We start from the raw sequence: 18,515 nt of genomic DNA on the forward strand, positions 1-18,515 counted from the left end.
AAATGCTCTACCAATTAGGCTACAGAAGTAAATGTTTACTAAAAATATAAAGCAAATTGCCCTAAAACTTCAAATTATTATAATCCACAAAACTGTGGCTTTAACGATACTTGACCAAACAGTACACAGTAGTACTACAGTACACTACGGCTCATTTGCATGTGTATTCAAGCTCAAAGAATGCCAGTCTCGTACGTATAAGGGGGCGGGAGCTCAATACGCATTTTCTATTGGCCGCCCCGCTCTGTCACTCACTGCATGTGCGTCATTTCCGTTGTCAGGTGGTGCTGCTATGGAAAGATGTGATCAGTTGTCCTAAGAAGGCTTTTCCCTCAAAACCCCTTTCGGTAATCGTGAAATTCTCCGGTTCGCTTGAAGCAGACCGCCCTGCGGTGGAGTATAGATGTCAATGCACACCTGGTGAACATATAATCGTCCAGAAATGAGCAGGAATTAATGTACGACAGAGGATTCCCTCGGCGGTTTTGGTAAGTTGTTAAATGGCCCGTCTGTCGGCTGAGGAGATTTTCGCAGTCCGTTAAAGGGACACGGTGAACTTACTCGCTTTGCTGTCTATCTTTTCCCTTCAAAACTCGGATAAACTCGCGTTTGCAACGGTGGTTTATTTAAATCTTTTGATATATCAGCTATAAAATCAAGAATACGTATCGAAATAAGCAAGTTTCGCTTGCAGATGCTTGGAGTAGGCTCGTGGCGTTACGAGAAGACGAGCTTTGTTAAGACCCACTTATTAAGTCAGTTATAGTGATGGGTTTTATCGTTTCAAATGAACCGATTTAATGATATGTTTGCATTTCACTGACATCGTTATTTTATTAAGCGTACACCGTGCACTTTGTACTGATCGTGTTGCAGTAGTCCCGTTTCAATTTTCTCGGCTGTCGTTTACCTATAAATGGAAACATTACTCACTTGTTTTTATACAGGACACATGCAGACATACACATCAAACAAAACGTACAAACACACTTGATATACAGCCGGTGCACGGACGTTGCCAAGTTTGCATGCAGTGACAGCTAGTATATTTAGACCTAGTAAAACATTGAAATGGTTGATATTTCACTTCCTTATGAGATGTGTGCATCTATTCAGTCTATAGAGCAGTTGTGAATAGAGTATGAGAGAGACTGGAGTATGAGTAATCCCTCAGATAACATTATTTCATCATGACGGATAGAGATTACATTGGCTGTAAACATGTATCTTTCAATGAAAGGGCTGATTGAAGGGTAATCTGTAATGGTTTTCCCCTTTCTTAGTCTGAAATGTTTTGTATAGGGGTGCCACCTAAAATCAATTGACTAAATCTGAATGAGAGTCTTTGTATGTATGCACATTTTTTAGTGCCAATGTGAGAATTTGACTAAACGATTGTTTGGTGTGACCTACAATTGCTACAGATGGTTTGATACCAGTCAGTTCTTTCTATTCCATTCAGATGGCAGATGTCCACATGCAGGTTAATTTCATGCCTCTCCTTGCAACATGCCGTGCTTTTAAAGCTGTCTAATAATCCAATAATGCATGTCAAAAGAGTTGATGAGAAAGCAATTACGTCTCTCACCTCCGTCTGTCACGTTGTCAACAGTCTGCGTCCAGAAAGACAAAAAGCTGTAAACGTGTGAAGTGATAAATGCCAACTGCGCTCCCTCCTGCAGCCTTGAGACAGGCTGTGTGATCTGTCGGAGAATAACGGCAAATATTTGGATGCCGTTCCTATCGTTCAAAATGACATAACCAAGCCTATAGCTAAGATATGAATCACAACCATCTGTATGAGAGTTAACTACCAAATGTATAATGCAGTTTAAAATGTGAATGTCTGTTCAGTTCTGCTTTCCTTTTATTCTTTGTTAGAGCAGATTGGTTGCCTTGGATTTCATGGCTAGTCTCTGTATGGTCCCTTAATTTGAATGGAGTTGAGATTGATTTAAAAGAGCCATGGGGTGCTGAACCGGCTGCAGTGCTAAATGTGCTCTGCTATTGCATCGTGATATGATGTCTGGAGGCTGCGTGTGTCACGCCACCGTTGGTGTCAAGCAGCAGTCTTTCATATTTCTGAGAAATCGCTACCAGTGTGGACCCCAGGCCCTGTGTGAATCATGCTGGTTCCTTCAACAGAACCAGAGAAATGTTTGCAAGATTATACAGGAACCCTTTGTGTAACAAAACAAGCAGACACCCTTTGCATTAACAACCGTTGGGTGTTTTGCAGCAATGTTTGAATTATGTTTTTACAATAATTGATGATTATATAGTTTTGCTTTTGAAATGGTCTGACGTTCGTGATAAAAGCACTGCAGATTAATCAGATGAGATTTGCAAAGAAACCCGTGCAGATTAAGGAACCGGAGGATTAAGAGCGCAGGAAGGGCTCTTAATCCTGAATTGCAAGATTTTGGGGTTACTTTAGTTGACTTATTCTTTCATTTAGCTATCCGCGCTCAATGTTTGCCTTTCTCAGTCGGGTTGCGGTCAACGGCGCCATTTGCGAACGGCCCTCTGTTGTTTTTCAGAGAAGTCGTATCCACCGAGTTTGCACCTGCTGCTAATCTTTACTCATGCAAACGCTAATGGACCTAATGGGTTGTCATTTAAAAAAGGGCAGAGCTGTTAATGGTGACTGTTTGGAAGTGTTGGGGAGGGAATGACTTTTGCTAGATCCCCTTCCCCCGTATTTGTTTTCCCACTTTACAACTCACACTTTGTTTCCAGTATGCTGGAAGACCTCAGGTGGGCTGGATTTGCTTTGGTCCTCCAGGGCAACAATGCATTGAGCTAATGTCCCATGGTTGCATTGTTTGGGTACATGGAGCTTTGCATACATTGATAAGAGAGGACTCATGTCTTTCTAGTTGCTTCATTTCAGTAAATTTTCCTTTTTTTCTTTGACTTGCTTTTGCAGATCAGAATGTCCAAACGCCGTGCTTCAGAACGAGGGGCTGGAGAATCATCCAGCAGACCCAGCAAGCTCCTCTGTACTGGGATATCTGGCAACAATGCTAAGAGAGCCGGTCCCTTTGTTTTAGGTGAGCCACATGATTAATGCAGTCGTCACAATACTAGCATTATCTCCATACCAATTATGATATCACTGCTAAAACAAATAGGCTTACTGACTAAGGTAAACATCAAGTTCAGAAGCACGTATATTCAAAACAGGCAAATAGTCAGTATTAAAATGATCAATTACTACAAGGACTTGTTTTGGGCAATTTTTGCTTTTTATGTTATAAACAGTATTTAAGGGGATAACAGGAAAGTACAGGGCGGAGAGAGGGGGTATGGGATTGGCAAAGGACCTTGGAGCTGGAATTTGAACTCGGGTCACCAGAAGTGCGTTTGCACCATATGTTGGAGCACTGTCCACTACACCATCGGCTCCGACAACATTTGTCATCATTGCAGTCTAATGCACAGATTTGTTATTTTTTGCACCCACTGTCATTTACTAGCGCTGTTTACAGTACATGTGGGCATAGAACGTAGCCATCTGTCAGGCAAGTAGCCATCTGCACAGGTACCAAATGAAGGAGACATGTACACCAATGCAAGTTTTCCTGTGGCCGGCGTAAGTTTTCAGTTGTTTGCAACGGAAGTGCCCCACTTTTGAAAGTTAAACGGTTCACGATTGGGTGATACGCTCAGCTCGTCAATGTCACTTTTCACTTAGCCATTCAATTACAGTAAAGGAGAGGCGGGATAAATACCAAACCAACCAACCGGTGCATTGTGCAATGACTGATAAACAAAACAAAAGTATCACTTTTAGTGTTTAGCTGAAGAAAGGCTGGCAAGCGTGCACAGTTGGCCTCCGACTGGCACTTTCAGCCGTATTTTAACTATTTGGTGTACATGCCCCCCCAGTCCTAAAGTACTGGTGTTATGTCTGTTTAAGTATTGACTTAGTACTAGAGTACCTTTACCTTTTCCTCAAATACCAGAGCCCTCTTTTGTGTTTATATGCAAGGTGGAGGTCTTCATTCGGAGGCCTCTGTTTTAAAAAGAATTCCAGGAATGTTTTGGATTGACTGCAATCTGAAGGTCTCTCCCTGTGTGCCACTATTATGCTGCCGTCTTGCCTTTGAAATGCAGCCGTCACAGATGAAAGCATCAGCGTGACGTAGTAATGCAGAGTGCTGCGATAAGACTGTTTATGATTGTGCTCAAGGAGACTTGCTGTGCTTTGAACTGATTGTATCTTTTGTATCTGTCCTCCATTTCTTCTCACCTTTCCAGGCCCACGGCTCGGAAACTCTCCCGTTCAGAGCATAGTGCAATGTTTAGCCAGAAAAGATGGGACGGATGATTTCTACCAGCTAAAAGTGAGTGCTCATTTTGGTCCTGCTTTTTCATTTCTTTTACTGGCATTTAGCGCTGTCCAGTTGGGATCACACCACCTTAATCTTGATACTATCACGAATACCCTCTCATGTGATTTTTGAAAACATCCTGACTAGGGCCGTGAGGCAGCTTGTGACAAACAAAAGGCTCTTTGTGTCTTACTGTTTGCATGAACCTTTGACCTGCCTCAATAAACCTCCACAATACTTCAATTACACTACTTTACAATACTGGTCCATATTCATGGCCGAGTCTGGTTCAGGGAAGAACATTAAACTCAAGCACGGCGCCACTAGCAATTCTAGGCCCTTTGAAAGAATGAGGTTGGGCCATCTACAACACAAATGTTATTACTACTAAAAATAATCTTTGGGGGCCCTTATAGTGTGTGCGTGTGGGCCCTTAGAATTGTCCTACCTTCCCTCCCCCCTTTAGTGACATCCCTTAACCCAAGGATCTATTTATGGACCAGCCTGTTGTTGGATGGGCTTGACTCAAATATGCTAGTCAACCTGGAGTTAGACCTTTTGACCCCTCTCTTTTGTGCCCCCAAGTCTAGTGTACCTCAGATTCAGATCTCCTGTATAGACTTGCCGAATGACATGTCAGAGACTTATCTTCACCCCCTCGGTAGATAAAGGCCCTAATGGGTCCTCTATATGGCCTCAAGATCGTTGATGGCTTGGTGTGCCATCACAGGAGATAAGGCGCTCAAAGGGTGGTTTAGAATAGGATGCATGTTATCGCAGCATTGAGGTCGTGTCCTCTTACCTTTTCCTTTTGTTGTAGATTCTGACCCTTGAAGAGCGTGGGGACACAGCAGGAGAGACGCAAGAGGAAAGACAGGGCAAAATGCTTTTGCACACAGAGTATTCCCTACTGTCACTGCTTTCCAACCAGGAGGGAGTGGTGCACCATCACGGCCTCTTCCAGGTAAGACAAATTATACTTGGCAGTCGATCATGTATAAACAAATGCATACTTATTTAGGAATTTACCTTGCATAGCAACCTTCGATGTTTTTTAACCTCAGCATTTCAGTGCTAGTTATGACTATTTGCCTAGAATACTTGGATTTGATTGGATAGCTGTGGCATATAGACTGTCCCAGGCAACAGAGGCTGTAGTTTTTATTTGTTAGTGTTATTCCTTCAGTTGTTTTTATTTTTATCGCAGAGTGCTTAGGGTGACTCACCACAGTCTCTTTGAGCAAGATGCTTTCTTGCTTTCTGTCTCTTCCTCCCTGATGAAATCGGCCTCGGAACAACTTGTACCGGCTGTCGAGGCCGTTCATTGAAGCTTGCAGTATTGATTGGTTTATTATAGCTCCTCTCTAGAGTGGGCCGGTTAATTATGGATCGCTTTTGTGTTCGGAGGCACCGTCATCACAAACAAACCGCACTGCGGATCGATTCACGGCCCTCGCTTGACCCTGGTCTCAGGTGACAGAGGGAGGGCTTTCATCATTCAAGCTGTTCCACATGGTGAAGCATTGAGGAAATAGGAGAACTCCTTTGTGTCCCAACAGTCCATTAGCATCGTTTTATTCTTAAAAGGCTGCGTTTTCTTCTGTGCTCCATTCAGAGTTTAATGGTGTAGTTGTCGGTCATACAGTGTTTAATGAACTTCTAGGTTGTTTGAGGTACAGACTTGAATGCTTTGTCTGTTCTTATTTCTTACGTACCTCTCCTACTCCATCTCAGGACCGTTCTTGTGAGATCGTGGAAGACGTGGATGCCAACAAAGTGCGGAAGATGAAGAGGCGAATCTGCCTGGTGCTTGACTGTCTCTGCGCTCACGACTTCAGCGACAAGACGGCCGACCTCATTAACCTGCAGCATTATGTCATTAAAGAGAAACGACTGAGCGAGCGCGAGGCCATTGTTATTTTCTACGACGTGGTGAGAGTTGTGGAGGCTTTGCATAAGGTGAGCTTAAATGTTAAACTAGTTATTCTAGTCAACATTATTGTGCACAATTACTCGCCTTTATTGTTTCATACATTTTAGGGCTGCAAAATTACAGTTGTGACTGCAATTATTCATGTAAATTGAATTGCTAATATGCCTATTTTATTTGTGCCATATGTACGCTGTGTTGTTTGTAGGCTCATGGAGCACTAAATGACTTGTTGTTGAGTCACATTGGCCCTTTTAGTAACACAACTTACTTTAATCTCTGCATAAATTATACAGAAAAGCTAGTAACGCAGCAATACTCGAATTATAAGTGTGCCACATGTAGCTCTTATCATTTTATATGCTTTCCACTAAAAACGTTTCAACCTTTGCAGAAGAACATTGTGCATCGAGACTTGAAGCTTGGAAACATGGTGCTTAATAAGAGGTAAGACATTTTTAGCATCCCTTTTCTTCTCTACCTGCAGAGCCGTGGTTTTCTGCAAGCCCAGTGCACTCAGCACTCCGTTACATTGGCACCGTCTGGCCTCATTGACCTCCCTCCTCTCAAGCTTTCAGTGAGAGCGTGACTCATCGCCACAGGCAGGGAAAGGGGGGGAATCTGGCAGCGGGAAACCTTCCCAGTTAAAACTAGTCAGCCAGGAACGTGCCCGATTTGTTCCTTGGAAAAAAGCAGAGTGAGCCTAGGGAAAGACAAAGCCACACATGCTGGCTAGAATGCATCTGAGGTTAGGCATTGCTGATGCGGATAGGCCCGACGGATTTCACCCTTTTCTCTCAGCCTCAAAGCCCTCTCTGAAAAGTATATGGCCGGTGTGTGTGTCTTCTGTGGGAATTCTAACCACAGTTATTTCAAATGTCCCAAAGGAACGTGAGACTCGCTGATTAATTAAAAATCCTCAGTTCGGTCTGTCACATTTGCCAGCATGTGCCTCTCACTGTGGAGTTCTCGCATAGTGCAGTTTGGTCACATTATAGCACAGCTTGTCTAATTACGAAACCCGTAACACCATGTAAGCTAAGTGGCGTGTGTAGTGAGATTAGCGGGGCTTGTTTCTTTCACATTTTCCCTCTTTTCTGTGATTCGGTTTGTTGAATCAAAGATATGCACAATGTTACTTTGCCAACTTACTTTGGTAACTGCAGGCTTTGGTTGGGTTGCACACATGTCCTGTACCTGCTATAAAATCTTAATGGGTGATCTGACCACAAGTGGTTATCCAAAGACACTACAATTTGCACCTAGTTAACATGCCTTTCAGGTGTGATCAAATGATCTGTTTCCTGATAACTGTACTTAGGATGATGTCTTGTCTTCATGTCAGCCAGTCTAAATCTTGTGCGCATATATGGGATTGTTGTTTTCAGTTTCACATTTCAAATTTAAACCTGAGTTTGAGTCTGCATCTTAACACCCCCTTTCCTTCCTCTTCTACCCATCATTTCCTGTGATTTCTCCACTTTCCTGTCAAAAAATGGCATACAGTTAGAGCCAAACAAAATGAAAAACGATCCGTGGTGCATTTAACCGTGGTTTTGTGCCTGGAGTAATTCTCAGTATAAGAGAACTTTTTATCTTAACATTCAGCATGTGCGTTTATTAGTTCCAGGTTTTTGCACACGAGTACATGCACAAACCAGTACATGGCTTAGTGAAAAAGTAAAAAAAAACGTGCATTCGTCACTAAACCTGCCGTGATGAAACGGGGCAGTGTGGTCTGTCTGCTTCATTTCAGCCATAGAGCAGAACATTGTGTCCCAGCTGGAGATAATACAGCCCACCGCCAATGGATCCATAGCTGAGAGCTGAGTCATACGTACACGTAACACTGCCTCTCTCACGCTCGCTCTCTTCTGATCATACTCGCTGTGTGACCCTGCCCAGCTTGCAGACTGTTGGCTTTGGGTGGAATGGAAAGCACTTGCTATTAGTCATACGTAGCCTTTGTGACATGTGGGCTCTTTTTTTGCTTAGGTTTTTAAAAATGGCTGTTGAATCTATACTGTGATATTGCAACACTGTGTCCTGTTGTCTCTGTTCTCATTTCATTGCCTTGAATCATTATCTTATTTTAGTTGCAAAGAAAGATGTTCCTGCATAGAGTATACAAGTGTCAGTAAAAGTACACTTGCTGATTTAGTATAGTTCCTTGGCTGAGAAAGAAATGCAGGTTGTACTAGTTTGAGTGCAGTTATGTAACCATAACTATAGTAACTATATTTCACGAGTTTGCATAACATGTAATCAAATATGAAATAAAGCATATTTGGCGTGCTGTCCAAAAGGAGGGCTCGGAATATTAGCCACAACCCAGAGTACATCCCAATCCCAATAGATGTACCAGCGGAGAGTGAGGTGATGGGGTGGAGGAGGGATACTGCAAAAATCTGTCATGGGACAGAGGTGACGGATGGCCATATATTTATATCGACCTATTTGTGCTGATTGGTTGGATTACCTGACCATGCTCCTCTTGAAGTAATTCTTCTGATTTTATTAGTTTGACACAGTATTTAAATTTACTCTATGTCCGAATTTTACATTTCACAGACTTACGGTCACTTAGTCCTGCGTGTTGTATAGGGCATTCAGGTTTCTTTAAGCTTTCTTTTCTCCTTTTACTATTTAGGGTGCAGCATATGTCAACCGTCAAACATTTTCCTGACAAATACGCTATGAGTTCAGTATGACTAGGATCTTACGCATGCAGATTTGCTTTCACTATTTGCTTTGTTCCTCTTTCAGCACATATTGCTCAAGCAGAGGAACTTCAGTACCAAGCCATTGCATCAAAATCCCACATTAACTTCACTTAGCTGAGGCAGTTCTGACCGGATTTCAGCATCAAGACTTCCTCTTGCGATCAAACCATTAAACTTTTCCCATCAACACGGGCTAATTTTAGCGGCTGAAAGGGTTCGGGAGACTTCTGGTCTCTTTGCACGAGCAGGAAGTGGAAGCTGAGCGTAGAGAACATCCTGAGGAGAAAAACTCACTGACTCTTTAGCACAGAAACCGAAGAGATTGTGAGACGTGATGCTTGCAGACAAAGCAAGCTTTGCAGTTAGATTTTGCTCTTGTAAGTGCTTCTGCTAACAACAAAATGAAAATGCAATATTTAACTAGAATAACCCCTTGGGCAAATGCAGTATAGAATGGAAAATATCATGTTTTCAGTAAAGTCATTCATGACTAATCCAGCCTCTATTTTCTCATCTAATAGTCTAGTTTAATCACAACCCTCCTTTTTCTAAACTGAAGATTGACAGGCTTGAATTAATGAGAAGCTCTGCTGGGAAAAACCTCAGCTCTGGAATGGAGCTGTTTGTAGCAGTAAGAGGCGTGAATGTGACAGTCTCTCAGGGTGTGAAAGCGAGAGTAACTGGGGAAGCATGGGGGAAAAAAAGAGGATGTAACCGTCAGAGAGCGGTGGGGTTTTTTGTGACAGGAGATCACAGCTGTGACTGCGTGACATCACATCGGAGGACCCATCAGCAATGGTTTCGCTTGATCAGAACGTGTGCATTTTTACACAGCGACCCCGTTGAAGAATACGGGCGTGCATGTGCGCTTGTTGTCAATGCATGCTTCCTGCTTAAAAGGGCCCAGTTGTTTCCTTTTCAAGATGCGAGGATTAGTCATCGTTGATCTTGTGAGAAGCCACAGGTGACTCACTTGTTTTTCAAAAGTGCAGTCGTGGTGTTCTGTCATGTTAGGTTCTGCTTTCTGGAAAGACGGAATGGCTCCTCGCCACGCACTAGATTTAATGACATGGACACAAGCATCAGAGGCATGTTTGCACAGATCAAAACACGGCCTGCCTGACAACACTCAGGTTTCGTTTTGATATATACAGTACATACAGACATATAAGGCTCGGATTCCGATCCTTTATCACTTTATTATCCAAACAGTAAGACTGTGTACGGGAATTCACGATGGGTCTTTGACGTCATCTGTGCTTTGTTTATGTGCAGGACTCATCGGATCACCATCACAAACTTTTGCCTCGGAAAGCATTTGGTGAGTGAGGAAGATCTGTTGAAGGACCAGAGAGGAAGTCCAGCATACATCAGCCCAGATGTCCTAAGTGGTGAGAATACTGTTTCTCTCTTTTTTTTCTCTCTCTCTCTCTCTCTCTGTGTGTGTTTATGAGACCATGACTCACTTTTCCAAGTCACCAGTGTAATCAAAACTCACAAAGCCAACCACCTACACTGCCCTTACCAGGACAGCATTAACAAACTGTCAGCATGGGTGAGGAATGGTTATGATTATTGATGTCATTATTTGTGTGATGTGTGCCATAACATCTTTGTGTGTGTGTTTGTGTCTGTTGGCTCGTCAATGACTCCGATACCGAAACTCTTCCTTAAGTGTGTTGTCATGGCCTCAGGGAAATTTCAGCAATGCAACATATCATATTAACAGTGCTTGTGTCACGCTAAGTCTTTCCAGAAAATCTCCCTTTCTGTGCCGAACTGAAATTGTGATGCAATTGTGACGCAATTTCAGTGACACTTGCTGTTTGTATTGCATCTACAATAGAGTGTTATTTTGTTTTTGGGTTTATTCCGGGTTCACTTGTACCTTAGTCTGTAAATATGTGTAAAGAAAATCTCATAGGGTTGTTGTCTGTCAGACAACCATTGTATGAACAGTGTAGCACCTTTTTGGTAATCGGCAGCAGCCCCCTAAAATGTACGAATAGTACGAAAGTTTTTTTTTATTTTTGAGTATCTTTAACTTGTATTTTACCTGGAAATTTTTTAAATCTCGCTCTCTTAATTGACACATTTAATGAAAGCTTTCTGAAGCTTTTGCATGCCTGTGGGGTTTTCAAGGAAATCTGTGGATGTAGGCGCGTGTTCTGAGCATTCGCATTAAAGAGAAGCGCAGTTGTGCTTTTATTTGAGATCTCCATTCACATCAAACAGACAGAGAGAAGCCCGGGGTAATTCAGCTGAATATGACAACAGAACAAAGAAAAGCTACTTTAGTGAGTCATCACAATGAGTCATACAGAGAGGAACTACTCTACTGTTGTTTCTCACTCGTTCTCTCTCTTTCTCTTGCTTTCTCGCTCGCTCTCATTCACGTGTAGGGTAAGGTGATGATAATGTGTACCTTACAGAAAAATATACAAGCTGTTTACCAAACAGAAAGTTATCCAATTAACATTAGTCTTTATAAATCGAGCTGTCGTGACTCATTGGTACTCTTCTGGCACAAAGTGTTCTGTTGCCCATTTATGGTGGTAAACAACGCAGTTCGGTGAGCGCGAACAGGTTTTGGGGACTGTAAAAGATGGTGACGGTACAATAGGCATATGTTCCTTTTTCTAAATACGGTATATGAAGCAAACATATAAGCTATGATATAATGGCGTTAAATAACAAGTTGACTAATTGCTTACAAGGCAAGTTCCTTTTATTAATCTTATCAGGACTGATGCTATCTTTGTGGGTGTTGAGTCAGTGGTGCACTTATAGATTTGCACAAACAACAAATGTGCTTAAAAATAAAGCTAAGCTTGGATACGGTTATTGTGCGTAATCACCACTGACGTCTTTATAGCTAGCTAACTAGATGATAATAAATGTCCAGTTTAATAGCACATACAGTTCAAGCTTACAGCGCAACAATGGTACTCACAAGTATCGCAGATTTTCGTGTGTTCTGTTAAGCCTGGACTATAGTTTTTTTACGTGTATGCGAACGCATAGCCTTGCAAAGTGTAGTTTATTTGACACAGACGTTCGACGCGTTTGCATTGGGACTAAATGCAATGCATCTGATTGCATGCGTGATCTACTTACAAAGAACGATTACAAAAATCTGGCGGTGCGTGTACAGAGAGAGCGGGTCACAACCTAACACTTTTTGCTCAATCATTCAAAAATATTTAAGTTTGATTTTTAATTATATTTTTAAACAAGCAACACACACATATCTGCTACAAATGAACATTTGAAGTTTGTTTCTAGTACTTACCGTTCTTGGACAATTACACCAAACGTGACAGAAGTGCAAACGTTACAACTTACCCCATAGGTGGGGTTATTTGTAACAGGCAGGGGGTTAGTTGCAACACTTGCTAAAAATTAAGTTTGCAGGCAAATATTTCAATACTATTTTGTCTATATACTTGAAGTGGATATTGTTTATATATCTGTCTATAATAGACAGGGATCCACACTGTATTCATTCATCCAGCCCTTTTCTAACAATAGTTCAATTATAAATGGATAGAAATGTCTAAATATGTGAGAAACCGCAGCACAATCATGACAAAAATTTTTTTTATATGTGACCCAGTCTGTAAAAACCATATTAAAGTCTCAAAATCTAATTCTGAGATGATGAGCATCAAAGTTTGATTTTAGACATTCATTTCATTATGATTTCAATTTTTTACGTGACCTTATTCAATCAATATTAAAGATATGAACAAAAATAAATTTGACACATGATTTTTGATAAGACAGGCACATTTCTTTTATTGGCAGCCAGCAATCATTCGTGTGTAGCCTATTTAAAACAACGGCAAGAATTACACCAACGTTAGTGGTTTTTATATCCTAAGTGCTGAGGCGTTAGTTGTAACACAGCGTTACAATTAACCCCGCTGGGTCAAAATATTTTCAAGCCCACCAAAAAAGTTGCTAAGAGCTGCAGACATATTTCAAAACGATGTTATGTCAACAAGACTGTGATTAATTTGACATAGCATTGGATTTGGAAACTTACACACCCAACTTAGAACCCCCAAAAAAAACATATGATGAAAAAATTTACTTATCTGCCACCAAAACACTCATCAATAACTCTCTGGAAAAACTTTATACATTTCCAATAATTTGCGGGAGATCGTCTTTTGGCAGCATGAAAAATAACAGGAAAAACAAAATGCTCAACCTTGTGCAACAATGTAAACAGTCCGTGTTACATCTAACCCCGCGTTAGTTTTTGCCCCGCGCACCCCTACTATTCTAATGACAAAATTTCCCTCACATGCACTGTATAAATAAAAACACGGAAACTATACTTCTAGCTTCATGCGTTGGCCAAGCATTTAAATGCTTTTTTTATTGCACATTGAGCCTGTATGTTTAAAGTGTACTGCTTTTCCACACAGGTCGGCCATACCGTGGTAAGCCAAGTGATATGTGGGCACTTGGCGTGGTGCTGTTCACCATGCTCTACGGCCAGTTCCCATTCTACGACAGCATACCTCAAGAGCTCTTCCGCAAGATCAAAGCAGCGGAGTACTCTATCCCTGAGTAAGTGTCACAATGCTATCCAGAATTCACAAAAAAGTGTTTTATGTACTTAAAAATGAAGTAAACTAAAATATTGATGACTTAGTCTACATTAATGGGTGTGTAATTAAACTAAAATGTTCTTGATAATATGAATGTCTCACCCCTTGGCTTTTCTTTTACAGGGACGGACGAGTATCTGAAAGTACGGTCTGTTTGATCAGGAAGCTTTTGGTGCTCGACCCACAGCAGAGGCTTACTGCCACCGAGGTGCTGGAGTCTCTGAGCGGCATCATTGCTTCCTGGTGCGTCCCAGTTTTTATCTCCGCTGACCTTTATAAAAGTCATGCCATAGTAACTAACAATTTGTGCGATAGTGTGATGTCACTTTAGGTCAGACCAAAGTCGTCTTGTTACATTTTTGGAAATCCAGTTTAGATTGTGCTGCTCAGTCATGCGTATGAAGGTTTTTAGCTTGCTGTAGATTCGAAAAGTCCTGTTTGTTATTAACTCATTTTGTTTATTTCCACAGGCAAACGGTGTCCTCCCTAAGCGGTCCTCTGCAGGTGGTACCAGACATAGATGATCAGCTCAACCACCCTGAACATCTTCAGGAGGTCAGTACCACCGGTTGATTCAATTGTGTTGGATGATCACATTAATATGCAGATGATGTTTGTATGTTCTGTGCTTCAACAACTTAAATGTAAAAAATTATTACCAGATGGTCCTGCCCTAAACTGACGCTGATTGTTAAGCCAGTGTCACTTACTTATCACCCCAGCTGAGCAATATTTTGGCCAGACTCATTCCTAACAGTGAATAATCTGCAACCGTCTGTGCTGCTTAAACTGGGATAGGAAAAAGTTAAGATCATTTAATGTATTTGTTTTTCTTAACCCCAGGCTAAAGTCACAGAGGAGTCATCTCAGTACGAATTTGAGAACTACATGAGGCAGCAGCTGTTGTTGGCGGAGGAGAAGAACACTATTCACGAGACCAAGAACTTTCTCAGCAAGAGGCATTTCAGTAACGTACCTCCAGTGAGGCGTCTCGGCCACGATGCTCAACCAATCAGCCCACTGGATGCCGCAATACTGGCCCAGCGCTTTCTCCGCAAGTAACCCTACGGGCAGGGTCACCGGGAGTGGCCGAGCCATGGAACTAGGCGCACGTTTTTTCATATGTGTGTGAGAGTACGCATGTGTGTGTCTGGCAAATGCACACAGGCCAAGGAACAGCTTGTGACATTTATCGGCCCAGGACGTGGCACACAGAACTAACAAGACTTTTGATTACCGACGTCACCTCCAACATGCCAATCCTTGCCCAAATCTCTTACATACAAACACACACACGCGCAAACATTTTCAGCAATACCCAAACAGAATCATGTAGCAATCCACACACAACCCTCCTCCACTCGTATCCCTCAGCACTTTCTATGTGAAACGCCTCGGATCACAGGATCATCCTTCTCGTCTGCCCCCCTCCCGTATCGCTCTCATCTGTATCTAAAACTCCAAATCTACCTCTTACTGTCTCTTTTTCCTTCTTTCAGTTCTTTTAAAGCAAGACTCATTACGTTGGGGGTTTGTACACAAGCACAGGCTCAAAAGCATTAGCGTTGTGGTTGTGTAACTTTTTTTGTGCATCAAAACCAGGGGTTTTCCTCTATATAAATAAGCTTTTTCTCCTATTCTACTAAAATGGTAGCATTTTACATACTTTTTTCATTGAAGACGGTAACTATTACAGTTGAGCAAGCTACAACCTCATATTACAGAATTTCAACAAGCATGTTGTTTTAGTCCTCTATTTGAATGGGTTTCTGTTGGCAGCTAGCATCTAGCATATTATTCTGTGTATGGATGCCTACAAACAAAAGCATAGCTTTACATCCAAACCGGTCGATATGGTACGTTACGGTACGTGCTTTCGTTTGATCGAAAAGCAGCAACGCTTGACGGGGCCCGTTGTGACGAGAAATTTTTTTTCTTGCTTTCATAAGATCAAAAGGCAGCAAGAACTCAAAGCCGCAGTTTCTTTTGTGTTCAACCAATCGCAAACTGTTGTGAATGTTTTAGCATGTGATGTGCTGCCACAGCGGTACACGTAAGGACTAGTCATCTCAGGACCGAACAGCTGGTGATGGGATGAAACTGTCAGGAAGCAGAGCGGCTGAGCCGGCAGTCATGCGGAAGTCTAAGCTAAGATAAGCCCCGTAAGCACATCCCTTAAGCCCTCCTTTTCCTTTGTGTTTGCTGTCGAGAGCGCTCGCCCTCTGATAACACATCATCAGAGCACATCTTCTGCCACGTCCTGTATCTTCGGTGCATTCGTTCCCAACACAGAATACGGCTGCAGCTCAGGGATAGAGATTTGGCCACTTGGGAACATTTTCGGCCACATCGATATACAAGGAAACCCATTGCATAGAGGACTGTTTTTTATGTTTCCCCCACTCTCCTTTATACATTTATTAAAATGTTCATAATAATCAGGAAGGAAATGCCATCAAACTCGCCGAATGTGTTTCATGCATTTCTCTTTGATTTGAGAATATTGCATAGGTAACAGATTCTTAATCTCGCTTGACTGTTTTCCAATCCCGTTTTAAGCTAACCATGTGTATAATAAGCATAACTTTGGGATATCATGCCTTAGGTTGTCTACAGATGCTCAGTTAAATGGACAGTAAATGGTGAATATGTACTTTTGATGCTAGATTATATCTTCGTATACTAGGTGGTTGGCTTGCATCGACCCGTGGCTTGCATGCCCGGCACCACTCGTAACATTAGATAGAAAGGCCATTTAGTACTGTAGGTCTCCGAGTTCACGAATTGCAGCTTGGCTGGGCCTTTATCAAAGAAGTAAACCCTGATAGTACTTCCCTTTCTGAGACCTCTGTTCTTCCTTTTTAATTTATTAGCTGTTTATAATTCATCAAGTTGTCTTATTCCTAGCTCAATTGCCATGGTTAATGTGGAGATGGATCCTATATCACTCAAAAGCATTGCTGTGATCTCTCTCGATTTGTATTTCTTCTGTCTTCAGTGAAGGTTTTTTTTCTTGGCCTTTATTTTCTTGAATAATTGTTGCAACAATCCTGTTGGTATATTAAGCTACACTAATACGGAGACTGACTGCATAGCTCTATTTTTAAGTCGACTAAATTATCGTGCACATTAGCATGACATGTAGAATCAATGTAGAGTTTATCTCGTGAGGTTTATCACGTGCACTGACCTGTGTGAATAACATCTTTATGGCTGATAACGTCAGTAGTGCAAAACCCAGTACAGGGTATTATTCTTATTATTATTATTTTGAAGAATCACATCAATGTTTCCACACGTGACACATTAGTACTTAAAGTGATGTTGCCTGCCACCATTGAAAGCATTAGTCTATTCCCACCTCAATGTGAATATATTTGGTTGTAAGCAGTATTGTAGTGAATGATATGTGTGATCTTCTCTCAAATGTAAAAGGTGAGTGCCTCAAGGCTATATCCTCGGGCCACGTAGAGTTTTCAAAAAAGCCATTATCTCATAAGAAATCTGTACGATTGCAATACGACTGCTGTTCACGTGGTTGCGTAGTCTTGACTTAAAACCCTAGCTGAAAGAGATTAGTTTAGAATGTCAGTTTCCCCTTGCATAGGCCGTTTTGTGATGTTCAGGTTCTGTCTGCAGCATGAAAAGTATATGTCGTCGCATTTACAGGCAAATAGTGCATGATTCCGATTAGAAAGACATGCCACGATGCAGCAGAAACCGGAACGGTTGTCGGTGTTTAAAAAAAAAAAAGATTTTCTTTACTTTGTTGGCCAGATATTTGATAAATTGGGAAATTCTCTTTTGAATTGTTACTTAAGTTGCATCTTTTACTAAAACTGGAACGTTTAGAAGATCTGGTGTTAATGAAACATGATTCTAGTCGATAGCTTGAACGTTTAATGTAAGCTGCTTGGTTAGAAAGGTGTCAAAAAAACTGGGTAATTGTACAGAAATGAAAAACAAATTTGTATAAAAGACATATTTTTGTACCTCATCAAATCTCTACATGCATGTCAGCAATAAACTTTGATATGGAAAACTCTTGTGTCTTTTGTGTAGCTAATGTATTAAAAAGGTAAGAATTTTAACCTACTGTAAATAAATGCATTTTTTCACCTTTTATTATAGTTATTACAGCAACACACTTCCAGTAAATAACTCTTTTATGGTCTATTATTATTATTATTATTTATTTATTATTATTAGCAAATCTTCTGACCAGCCCTTTGTTTGAGGTGTTTCAATAGATTTGCCTGTGTGTGTGGGATCAACAACGTATCATACATATTAAGTATAGTTCTGCCCTCTAGTGGTAGACCAGTTGAATGTCAATGATATACTAAAGCTGTGATTAAACAGCCAACAAGGACACCCACAGAAGAGCTCCTTCATGGTAAGGAAAGTTTCCTCAGATTATTTTTTTGCAGTTTGCTCCTGATCTTCATCAGTTGATCATCTAGCAGTATCTCTGTACATGTATGTGTTTGTAGGAGTGAACAGCTGTGTGGCACTTAAAGTATGAGGCATTAGTTCTGTAAAGGGGATTAAAGCTCCCGTTCTTTCTGTGTTTTTGAAGCTTTGATTGTGTTTACTGTGCGCAATATAACATGTGTTCATGTTTCCCGTTTAAAAAACACGGTATTTTCACACAATTTACTTATCTGTTTAGCGCTGTTTTTACTGTCCTCAAAACAAGCTGATGTCTGTCTTGTTCTATGAAGTCCCTCATTTAGAAATGTGTCGAGTCTCTGATTGTGTAGTTTGTTTAGTGTGTTGTGATTTGATAGCAGCTTGCTGTTAGCTTAGCTGGTGACTGACGTATTCCTGTGGGCGGAGTTTAGTCAAAAAACTGTTCTACTGACATCATTAAAGCAGGAAGTAGAGAGCTGTAGTCCAAACC

At 41.4% G+C, this 18,515-nt stretch overlaps 1 protein-coding gene across 1 annotated transcript; it reads left to right on the top strand.

Annotated features, from left to right (window-relative positions):
• Window positions 1-270: 270 nt before the first annotated feature.
• Window positions 271-17,654, top strand: stk40 (serine/threonine kinase 40). The gene is made up of 11 exons (XM_065298473.2): window positions 271-488; window positions 2,930-3,053; window positions 4,264-4,349; window positions 5,158-5,301; window positions 6,072-6,296; window positions 6,662-6,714; window positions 10,266-10,381; window positions 13,427-13,571; window positions 13,736-13,855; window positions 14,083-14,167; window positions 14,456-17,654. Exons 2-11 carry the CDS (start codon window positions 2,936-2,938, stop codon window positions 14,672-14,674), a joined length of 1,311 nt encoding a protein of 436 aa, XP_065154545.1. The 5' UTR covers window positions 271-488; window positions 2,930-2,935; the 3' UTR covers window positions 14,675-17,654.
• The last annotated feature ends 861 nt before the right edge of the window (window positions 17,655-18,515 follow it).

This window comes from Paramisgurnus dabryanus, chromosome 13, assembly GCF_030506205.2.
Source record: "Paramisgurnus dabryanus chromosome 13, PD_genome_1.1, whole genome shotgun sequence".
Classification (NCBI taxonomy): Eukaryota; Metazoa; Chordata; class Actinopteri; order Cypriniformes; family Cobitidae; genus Paramisgurnus; species Paramisgurnus dabryanus.

Bases quoted from the DNA above. Each gene is read 5' to 3' on its own strand.
- stk40 (XM_065298473.2), top strand. From the start codon at position 2,936: ATGTCCAAACGCCGTGCTTCAGAACGAGGGGCTGGAGAATCATCCAGC. The intron at 13,572-13,735 runs GTAAGTGTCACA...TTTCTTTTACAG, and splicing joins GCGGAGTACTCTATCCCTGA to GGACGGACGAGTATCTGAAA. The intron at 13,856-14,082 runs GTGCGTCCCAGT...TTATTTCCACAG, and splicing joins AGCGGCATCATTGCTTCCTG to GCAAACGGTGTCCTCCCTAA.